General features: G+C 34.2%; 2 protein-coding genes across 2 annotated transcripts; both read left to right on the plus strand.

Moving 5' to 3' along the window:
• The first annotated feature begins 1,613 nt into the window (after positions 1 to 1,613).
• On the plus strand, positions 1,614 to 7,975 carry LOC106772801 (kinesin-like protein KIN-5B). Its single transcript, XM_014659395.2, has 24 exons — positions 1,614 to 1,786; positions 1,907 to 2,112; positions 2,206 to 2,335; positions 2,435 to 2,590; positions 2,700 to 3,037; positions 3,121 to 3,259; positions 3,628 to 3,725; positions 3,817 to 3,973; positions 4,051 to 4,120; positions 4,204 to 4,280; positions 4,542 to 4,595; positions 4,686 to 4,766; positions 4,847 to 4,958; positions 5,037 to 5,123; positions 5,346 to 5,521; positions 5,609 to 5,770; positions 5,890 to 5,997; positions 6,105 to 6,263; positions 6,349 to 6,432; positions 6,519 to 6,724; positions 6,904 to 7,005; positions 7,091 to 7,200; positions 7,287 to 7,438; positions 7,564 to 7,975. Exons 2-24 carry the CDS (start codon positions 1,931 to 1,933, stop codon positions 7,741 to 7,743), a joined length of 3,120 nt encoding a protein of 1,039 aa, XP_014514881.1. The 5' UTR covers positions 1,614 to 1,786; positions 1,907 to 1,930; the 3' UTR covers positions 7,744 to 7,975.
• Positions 7,976 to 9,376: 1,401 nt separating this feature from the next.
• On the plus strand, positions 9,377 to 10,232 carry LOC106771374 (zinc finger protein ZAT11). The gene has a single exon (XM_014657343.2). The coding sequence runs from the start codon at positions 9,413 to 9,415 to the stop codon at positions 9,962 to 9,964; it is 552 nt and encodes a 183-aa protein (XP_014512829.2). The 5' UTR covers positions 9,377 to 9,412; the 3' UTR covers positions 9,965 to 10,232.
• The last annotated feature ends 1,229 nt before the right edge of the window (positions 10,233 to 11,461 follow it).

Consider the following 11,461-nt stretch of genomic DNA (forward strand, 5'->3'; position numbering starts at 1 on the left):
TGGGGCACAGAACAATCGAAAGACGAAGAAGAAGCCATTGTTAGCTGAGAAAAATGCAGAGCGATGGAGGAGGAGGAGTTCGAAAAGAGAGCGCAAAAAGCAGAAATGATGATTTGAATCGTCAGCAAAACCCTAAACGTTATAATCATTAAACTGTTGCTCACGCCCCGTACCGTTGGATGATAAAAATCTAGCGGTTGTAATTCAGCGACCCTGCCACTACCCCGAGAGCGGGAAAATCCAGTAACTTCCCCAAAAGATGAAACGACAACATTTAAACGTCGCATTAAAACTTCTTTTAAGTCCTTTGATAACCAGCACCAGCCGAACGATTATCAAAGACTTGGGGGGGATGATGTACGGTACAATATATTTGGCGGATGATTTTACCGAACGACATATAATTGGGCCATGAAGAGGCCGATCCTGATCATTTAAATTGGGCCGATAATCCCGTTATTGGGCTCGAAAACTTTTAAAGGAAATTCGCCAAAGATACCGCAAATAAAATAATATCTACAGAAGCCGTTTTTGGGATATCAGGTGTGGTTGTTTGTATTTTATTTTGTTTATATTCTATTGATCTCATATCAATACGGAGTCTATAAAATAAGAGCCAGAGTCGTCAGTCAGGTATGCTACATTCACGCCTCTCATACATATTATTCATATTACTGAAACTCTGTTCTCTTCCATTGAGAATCTCTCTAAAAGAACCAAGGTTCTTCTCTTACAACACGCCTAACTTGAGCGTCAGAGTGCCTTTGCAGGTACCCCCACTCGGTCATAGTTCAGAAATTGTCGGACGGTCGAAGATTGAAGGAGAGCGAACGATCAAAGCGCAACAGAAATCACTGATCTAGTCCATCCGAACGCCCAAAAGCATTGGAGTCACGTCATAAAGGTTAGTGTCTCGGTCTCCAAAATTATCTACCGAAACAACTTACTAAAAGACAAAAACAAAACACAAATCCTAAATTCAAACAAATAATAAAAAAAAAAAAAAAACAACCACAAAAACCCTAAATTACATATGTGAAAAAATGAAATACTAATCTTAATTTAAAATACAAGAATAACACCACTGGTCAACTATGAAGAGATTATTGAAGCACCTTTAGTTTTTTTTAAAAAAAAAATAAAAATAGAGTAATGAGGTTCAAATATCAAGATTAGGCGTGAGTGATGAGAGAAATAAACAAACAAAATCAAAGACTTACCAAATTCACAACTAAGAGGAAGACAGTGTTGAGTAGGGAGACACACCAGAGGGTAAAACAATGTTAAGAGAGAGAGACATAAGAATAAAAAAACTAAAATAATTCTTTTAGAGTGTATAATTTAAGATTAATGATTTAACTTTCAACTTTTAGAATTTAAAATTATTCTTAATTTCAGAAATTTTGTATTTAACTTCTAAAATAACTTTTTAAAATTTTCGAAGTTTTCTTAATTTAATAGTCCATTGAATTGTCTCACATTTTAGAATTGAAAACATAATTTAAATGAATATTTATAACTTTAGACAACAAAAAGTGGAAGGAACCAATTGTATTAGATTTCGGATTTTGGAAAGAGGAGTTTGAATTTTAAGTCCTACGCGCAGCTGTGTATTAATCACATAACGGCTATCCCAGCCTAGATATACTCTCAAGTAGCCGTTGCCAAAGCAACACAACACTTCATTCACATCACAGTTTTTTTCAAACTCCTCATTCACAACAAAAGCATAATCACAAAAGCTTCCCCTTTCCACCCACACTCTTTTCTCAGATTCTCCATTCAAGTACGCTCTCTTCTTAATTTTGCATGTTCATATCGAATCGATGCAAATATTAGAATCTGTTTTCAATTTTTATGTTATATACTCTTTCTTTTTTTTCACGGTGGGCTTCATTTGATTTAGGGTTCGTAATTTTAAAGTGGGAAAATGATGCCATTGACGCCTGATCAGTCTAACAAGAAAGTTGGGTCGGGTATGACGGCTTCTCCCTCGCCGTTTCTCACACCTCGCCCGGAACGACGCCGTCCCGATTCACGAGGTTCTGAATGGGGCCCCTACCGTCAGGACAAGGACAAAGAGACTAACGTCCAAGTTTTGCTTCGATGCAGGTTTCAATTTATTTCATGACGAGCTGAAGCTAAAAAATGGACCCAGTTTTTTTATTAAATTTTTAATAATAATTTTTTAATGCATAATGTCAGGCCATTCAGTGAAGATGAGCTCAGATCCAACGTTCCCAGGGTGGTGACATGTAGTGAAAACAAAAGGGAAGTTACTGTTATGCACACTCTAGGTAACAAGCAAGTAGATAGAGTTTTCACCTTTGATAAGGTAGGGCTATATGAATCTCATGACCATTTACAAGTAATAATAATAATAATATCTTGATACGATCTTATAGTTAACTTTTTTTAATTTACATTTCTAAAGGTTTTTGGACCTAAAGCACAGCAAAGATCAATATACGAGCAAGCAATTGCCCCAATTGTGAATGAAGTTCTCGATGGTTTCAATTGCACTGTTTTCGCATATGGCCAGACAGGTACTGGCAAAACTTATACAATGGAAGGTGGCATGAGAAATAAGGTATTACAATTTTCTCACTCAATATGTAGCAATGTGTATTTTTTTTTCTTTTTTTTTTTTTGTTCACAGAAAGTGTGTTAGTGTCATTAAATGAGATTTCTTCATACAGGGTGGTGATTTACCTGCTGAGGCTGGTGTAATTCCAAGAGCAGTCCGTCAAATTTTTGATATTTTAGAAGCACAGAATGCCGACTATAACATGAAAGTGACATTCCTTGAGCTTTATAATGAAGAGATAACGGATTTGTTGTCCCCAGACGAGAATTCTAGGCCTACGGAGGAAAAACAGAAGAAACCTATAACCCTTATGGAAGATGGAAAGGGCTGTGTGTTTGTGAGAGGCCTTGAAGAAGAATCAGTTTACAGCGTCAATGAAATTTACACTTTATTGGAACGAGGAGCGTCCAAAAGGCGCACTGCAGAAACTTTGCTCAATAAGAGAAGCAGGTCCTTTTCTTTTATTGAAGTTGTAGAAGTATTTCATGTTTGTAGAAGTATGTTTCGCTTAATGAAATGTTACTTTGGTGCAGCCGTTCTCATTCAGTCTTCACCATTACTGTGTATGTAAAGGAGACAGTGATTGGGGACGAGGAGTTGATTAAATGTGGCAAGCTTAATCTCGTCGATTTGGCAGGATCAGAAAATATAATGCGTTCAGGAGCACGTGAGGTAAAAGAAAAATTTCTACTTGACTCTATTTTAAGTGACTAATAGTGGTTGGTAGTTTGTCATTTGGTCAAAATGCATTTTGACAAATATAGATAATTTGAGATATCATCTTACTCTTAACATGCTATTTAATTACTTGAACTTTTAAATGATCACGATTTATTGATTATAGTTGTAAAGATTAGCAGTGTTCAGGAAGCTATTTATCTACTGATTGTTCACGGTCTCCCTGTTTATTTTTCCTGGATTGTTGTTATGAAGCCTGACAGGGATCTATTTTTGAATTGACATTAAGTTTCCACCCCTGTTATTTTATTATATGAATTTACAACCAGGATATATTATCATGCTGAGTAATAAAATTACAGGGGCGTGCTAGAGAAGCAGGGGAGATAAACAAGAGCTTACTCACCCTGGGACGTGTCATAAATGCACTTGTGGAACATTCTGCTCATGTGCCTTACAGGTTCATGTTAACAACATGTTCAATTACTATTGTTTAATTAAAATTTGTAAACGTTTGCCTTATTGTCAATGTCATGTTCGTGTTGTTTCAGAGACAGTAAGCTCACAAGGATTTTGCGAGACTCCCTAGGAGGGAAAACAAAGACATGCATAATTGCTACTATTTCTCCTTCTGCTTATTGTATGGATGAAACACTAAGTACACTAGACTATGCTAGTCGTGCAAAAAGCATAAAGAATAAGCCTGAGGTCTGTTGCCACTACTCTTATTGTCCTTTGCGTACAATTCTTCTAAAAGCAGTTTTAACTTTGTGTGCTTTTAATAGGCAAACCAAAAGGTTTCAAAGGCCGTTTTGCTGAAGGACTTGTACATAGAAATTGAGAGGATGAAAGAAGGTACATTCATCACCAATTTTTAAGTTTAGGAATGTAGAGAATATTTTGTATCTCATCTTTGTCTATGTGAATATCGAATGCAGATATTCGAGCAGCAAGGGAAAAGAACGGTGTATATATTTCTCATGAAAGATTTGCCCAGGAAGAAGCAGAAAAGAAGGTCTTACATTTGTTTTCCAAAAAGCCATAATGTAACAATAATACGATAAAGAAGTTTGCGAATGATGGCATCATATGGAAAAACAAAAACACTTGTTTCAAAATTTTATTTTAATATTCATATAACTGAATATGGTGCTTGTGTCTTTTCCTGCAATACCGCAGTTTCTGATTGAAAACTATATTTATATGTATATTCCATTTTTCATGATATTTGTTTCAATTTCCCTATCCTAATTTTTATTATAACCACCTCATTCAGGAAAGGAATGAGAAGATAGAGCAATTAGAGAATGACCTTGGCCTAAGTGAGAAGGTACTCCCTGACATTTCCTTGGTTGACATTTCTATTATTGTCTATGGAGAACTTTGTGGATAAGTTAACTCTTCCTCTCATATTTTGCAGCAAGTGGAGAGCTTCCGTGAGCTCTATTTAACAGAGCAAGAACAGAAGCTGGATTTAGAAAGAGAGCTTAAGGATTGCAAGGTTCTCTAAATACCTAGAATGTTTTTCTTCAGAAATTATTCTTGAAAAATATTGTCTCTCAATTTAAATTACTATCTCAGGGGAATTTGGAAAACACCAGAAACACTTTACATGATCTCCAAGAGAATTATAAGCAAGTAGTTTCAACCTTGAAGGAGAAGGAATACACCATTTCCAAGCTAATGAAGTCAGGTAATTCAATTGATGGTTGTGGAGTAACATTTATTTATTTTTTTTCAATTGTGATTTTATTTACTTTGTTGTAAACAGAAACTGCCTTGATTGATCGTGCGAAGGAAATGTGTACTGATCTGAAGAATGCATCTGATGATATTAATTCACTGTCCTCAAATTTGGGTATGTTTCTATCAAGATTTAAAATGCTTCCACAAGAAATCTGCTTCTTCAAATGTTAAAAATGAAATCCAGGATATATCTTCATGTGCTCCTTGTTTTAGAAATTGATATGTTTCTGAATGGAACTATCAATATCAACTATTAATTTGAAAGTAATGACACACCCTAGATGTTTTATTTTCCTTCAGTCTGTGGTATTAACGTATTATTATCTTTTTGTAGATCAAAAAGAAAGATTGGAAGCAGAAAATAATAAAATAATTTTGAATTTTGGGTCTCTCCTGAATGAGAGCTTAAAGGACTTGCATACAACCATTATGGGATCAGTTTCTCAACAACAGAAACAACTTAAAAGCATGGAAGACCATGTCAGCTCCTATCTGGCCAGTAAAAGTGATGTAAGACAAACGAAAACATCTAGTTGCAGTTGCAAATTATGTTTGCCAGGTCTCCACCGTAGTTGATTTATGATAATCTTTTTTCAGGCTGCACAAACTCTAGAATCAAGGATCAAGAAATTGACGGGAATTTACACTTCAGGGGTAGAGTCCATGAAGGAGCTAACTAATACATTGCACATGAAAGCTACATCGGATATGGAACTGATACAATCTAAAGTGTCATCACAAACATTGGCAGTTGAAAATGTAAAAATACAAGACATAAGTTGATTGTTCTTTATTTTCAACATTAATTGAGGGCATTATCTGCTCTAATTGTTAGTTCTATGCTCCTATCTAAAGTTGATTACTCTGCCTCCTTACAGTTTCTTGCCACTGCTGTTTCTGAAGCCAAGGATGTTATATGCAACATCCAGAATTCTATTGATGAGCAAAAGCAGCTGCTAGCATTCTCACTTCAACAACAAGAGCAAGTACGTTTCATTTGTAAACTATTCTTTTGGTTACGTTTATTTTTTGTATAAAAATAAAGAGCTATAGTTTTAATCATGCTATTGAAAACTTCATGAACCAATGTTAGGGATTGCAACGAAGTATAGATTCAGCACGAGTAGCTTCAGAGGCAGCTATAAACTTTTTTAATGACATTCATCTACGTTCTTCAAGTGTCATGAAAGTTCTTGAAGAAACTCAAAATGAGAGGTCCGAGCAGTTAGCTAACTTTGAGAAGAAGTTTAAGGTATGTGGATGTTGAGCCACTTATATATCGCGATCTCTAAAGTCAGACTCATGATGTTAAGTTTTTTTCCTTTAACTTGAAACAGGAAGAGGTTGAGAGAGAGGAGGCACAGGCCTTACAGAAAATTGCAGCGATTTTAGCAACCTTGACATCTAATAGGACGGCTATGGTCAGTCGAGTGCATTATTGTTTCTATTCCTATGATCCTGTATTAATTAAGTACAGGATCACTGACTTCTGAAGAATATGTATTAGGTCTCAGAGGCATCAAGAAATATTAAGGACACAAGCATGCAACAGTCTAAGAGATTACAGCTAGAGATGCTCAACATGCAGCAAGTTTCAAAAGATGGTACCAAGGAAGTTAGTGGATATGTAGAGAACGTGAAAAGTCACTATGTGGAGCAAATATTCTCGGCCAGTGATATTAATGCTACCATGGAGAATTGCCTCCTTGAGTGGTGAGCTTTCGTTTGTTCTGTTCTGATCTTTTCTCTTAATCTCTTAATTTTTCTCTCTTTTGTTTAGAGGATAATAGACAAAACACAGTACAAAACTATAGAACTATGCCAGTGATTTCAATGAATTTGCTAAAAATAGCTGAAATTTCAAACTTGTATATTTTTGTAATGTTATGCAGCTCAAAGACAGTAGAGTGTTCTAGGAAGCAGTGGGAAAGTGCCAACTCGTCCTCCTGCAATCTCCTCAAGAACAATCTTACAGAGATAGAATCCACAGTGAAGTAAGTTTTGCTTGTTTATGTCGTAGACTTGATCTTAATGAGCCACAGGAAGTTAAAATTTTCAACTTCTATTAATGCATGACAGGGAAAACATCTTATCAAATCATGCTCTTAAGCAAGAATTTGTGTCTGCATCATTATCTATGGACTCAGATTGTGATGCAGTAACACGTACCCTGCTGGCAGATGTAAATGGTAAATTCTAGTCCATACATATATGTCTTATCCCATTCTTTCTTTTGTCTGAAATTGGACCGAGTAATAAACTTGCATTACTCCAGGTGCATTGATGATGGACCATGAGAATAAGAAGGCAATTGATTCCATGACCACAAGGTGGTTGGAGCAGCTTAACTCATTGCAAGATAAGCATGGCGAAGGTGTATCAAATATCCATGTTCAAGCAGAAAAAAGCCTGGTTAAAGATTACTTGGTACATACTTTATGGTCACATTTTGTTTTCGTTGTGGATATTTTGCGTAACTCATTAGTTTTTTACTATTTATCTTGTGAAATAAATTTTAACTAAAGCTTGTTTTCTCTTCTGTATGTGAAAAGGTTGATCAGAACGAAAGATTTCAGAAAAGAATTATATCAGTTCCCAGCCCGGCTTCCTTTGAGGAGATGAGAACACTGATCACAGAAGACAAGTCCACAGAGAACCCGCTGAAATTAATTCATGCAGAAAGCAAAACTCCAAATCGAACTCCTTTTGCAGACGTGAATTCAGTCAATTAATGGTGAGAAAGTTATATGAGAATGAAACTCCACAAAGCTCATCACTTAATGAGCTCTCTCTAACATGTACCCTCTCGTAGAGACTAAAGTTGTAGTTTAGTGTAAAAGGTCTATTTGAATTTTCCTATTTAGTTGAGGTGTGCTTCTGCACGCAATATGTATTCTCTCCATTTTCAAAATCTTGTGCTCCTTTTCCCTTGTGAAGTGTGAAGAAACTTCACTTCCGCGTGAATCCCACGTTGCGTCTCTTTCTCCCACTCCCTTAAAGCATGTTCCAGCACTGATCTTTCTATCATTCTAGAAACTCGCTGCTTTTTAACACATACATCGGATCTAACCACTGCCTCCACGCAAACAACTTTCAAACAAATTCATGTTTTTTCGATCCCATTTTATGAAATCCGTTTTCCTAGACACTAAGAAAACCTTGTTTTATCACACCAAATTGGCGTACTCCGCCCAAGTCTGTGTTCAATGAAGACTTAATGAGCGTTTACATTGAACTTTCTAATCACTTAAATATCACTATTAACTGCTCCAATAAATTTATTTATTTTTTTAATGTAAACTCGTTTTATTAATGTAAACTATTTTAATATTTAATATTCTTTAAACTTTGTAACTTTTCTTTTACAATTACTTTTTAAAATATAATTTTCCTATTAACTTTTATTTTAATATTTTTTTATTATCATAAAGTAAAAGAGCGTAAACACATGTTTTTCGCTAGTAAAATAATAATAATATGGTTATTATATCAAACAAATATGAATTTTGGAAATACTTATTTATTTTTTCCATATATTAAATAGTATCTACACTATTATTTGTTTGGTGTATATACTCTGGTTGTCATAGAAATTATCTCGTTTGTTTTTAGTTTATCGTTTTAAGTAGTTGTTTTTTTAATTAAAAATATTAAGTAACTTTTTTAAAATTAATTTTTTTTTAATTTGGCCATCTTTTTAATTTAACTATTTTTCAAAACTAAAATAATTATTTACAATAAGAATAATAATTTTATAATTTTTTATTATAAAAAAGGTGAAGCCAGTAGTATTTTTTAAAAGTTATTCTAGAATTATAAAAAATATTTAAAATTACAAATTTTAACATAAGAAGACATTTTTTATTTAATTAAATGACAATAAATAGGAGAAAAACCCTGTTGCTTAGATTGAGATAAGAAGTAACTTTGGCTTTTCTTGACTAACCTAATAATACTAAAATTGGAATACTTTAAAGATTTGGAAGCTTCATGGAAGCGTTGTGTATCCGTACATATCCTATATTAGCTCAGTGCTCACGGACATTTCACTCGGTTGCTCTACCGTGTAACGTGCCTCCACTGAACTAGTATTGTGCGTGGGCATCAAGTCAGAGAATCAACTGCTCCATAAAATATCTCAAATTTTACTTCTAATTTAATATATCTTTGGTTAAAGAAAACGTTTTTTATTTAACTCTTACTTCTTAAAGTTAAGATAAAATTTATTATTCTTTATCTATTATGTGTGAAAAAGGATCAGATTATAAAATTTATTAATATTTTATTGAATTGAACATAATATATTTCACTTCCTAATTCTTGTAATAGAAGCTTAAGTGAGCAGTTACGGAAGCAGAAAGGGGTAGTGACGTAATTGGAGGAAAGTCAAAGTTCTTATTGATGTATAGTATAACGGAGTATCTTAATGAGGTGAACAAAACGGACTTTTTGACTTCTCAACAATGGCCTATAAATACTCCGTTTCAGCCTCAAAGTGTTCTGCCACATAACCACGTTGAATTAAACATGGTAGCCGTTCTGAAGAGGCAGAGAGAAAAGGAATCACAGGAGGAGTTCCAGTGCAAGACGTGTAACCGCAAATTCTCGTCGTTCCAAGCGTTGGGAGGTCACCGGGCCAGCCACAAGAAGCCCAAGTTGGAGGGAGAAGAAGGCAAGGATCTGAGTCTAAGCCGGAAGCCCAAAACGCACGAGTGTTCCATTTGCGGGCAGGGATTCTCGTTGGGCCAGGCCCTGGGAGGGCACATGAGAAAACACAGGGTAGGCACGAACGAAGGGTTTTCTTCAGTTATTGCGGAAGCACCGCTTCTGAAACGTTGGAATAGCAGCAAGAGGGTTATGTGCTTGGAGTTGGATCTCAACCTAACGCCGTTGGAAAATGACTTGAAGTTGTTGTTCGGAAACAAGGCTCCTACGGTGCATCTTTCCTTGTAGATTTTTCTCATTCTTTTCATTATTTTTTGTACAAATTTTCCTTATTCACTGATTGAATTCGGCTGTGTGCTGCTTCTGTGAGATGATCCGGAATTCTCACGCTGGATTTCTGTTTCGCTTTCTGAGGAAGAACCCCGTGAAATAGATAAATTCACGTTGCGTTTTCTTTTGATGTTGCTTAACGTGGATCAATACTGTAACGTTAGAAACGTAAATTTTTCATTTTAAATTTTTTGTATCATATCAATAGACCAGTTACTTGTAAGAATGGCACGGTTCACAAGAAGTTCCAGGAACCTGATTAGTAGGTGAAAAAATAGTAGGAATCCGATTCTTGATTTTGATTTTTTAACTTCAAAATAAAGGAGGGGATTTTGTAATTTTTTTTAGAAAGAATTGAAAAAAAAAGATTTATTTATTAAAAAAAATACATAATTTTTGAATTCACAATTTCTCCTATTTTCTTTTTCAACTTTATCATTAGTTACTTTATCACTGTCTAATAAATATATATAATACAATAATAGAGAAAAGTAATGTAATATTTATTTACAAAAACAGATTTTAAGCAAGAATAGTTTAGAAAATTATGTAAATTTGTTAACTAAAAAAGAGAGAATTTAAAAAATAGTGGGAACTGTTTTACACAATTTGATTGTTGATTTCTGAACAGTAATGTAATAAAATATAAATAAATTAAATAAAATATTTTACAAATAATTATGAAAAGAAAAATAATGGATTGTAGAAATATTTTTGAAGTAACATTATTCACTAGTTTTTTTTGTTATTATTATTATCATCGTTATTTTATTAATTATATTTATTAATATACATAAATCTTAAAATTGTATACATATATTTAATGCGTTTGGGTGTTCATGATCCAAAGGGAGTATGTCCTTATAAGTAATATGTTCGGTGTTCTTGGACGAACATGTCCCAGGTCTGGGACTGTTTCCCTGGTGAGTGTTTCAGCACGAACGACTCTCTGGCGTTCGTTCTTGTAATTTGTATGCAAGATGTGATTATCTGCACGGTTAGAATGAGAAAAAGAGTAGGCAAACAAACCAATGCATTTACAAGGTTAAACAATTAATATCAAAATAAATTATGCTATAAGGCCGATTGGCCAAACAAATAAGACGGTCTTCGGTTGATTGTTTGGAGACCAAAATTGAAATTCATATTAGGATGAACTTGTAACTGCTTTAGCACCTTGTGACTAGTAAAATAATATTAAAAATATAGATGAGACCGTTCGGTCTTTGGTTGAATGTTTAAAGAATCCATATTAGGATGAATCATGGTCGAGATGTAATTACTTTACTGTCTTATGACCTACAAGATAATATAAAATAACTTGAGAATTAAATTGTAAAATAATTCTAGAGGGCTTGATTGATTCCTCTCATAATCTTCTATTTATAATAATAAATTGATACAAGAGTACATGATAATTAGAGTAACCTAGACACAATATAATCATGATAATTA

This window comes from Vigna radiata, chromosome 8 (assembly GCF_000741045.1).
Source record: "Vigna radiata var. radiata cultivar VC1973A chromosome 8, Vradiata_ver6, whole genome shotgun sequence".
NCBI lineage: Eukaryota > Viridiplantae > Streptophyta > Magnoliopsida > Fabales > Fabaceae > Vigna > Vigna radiata.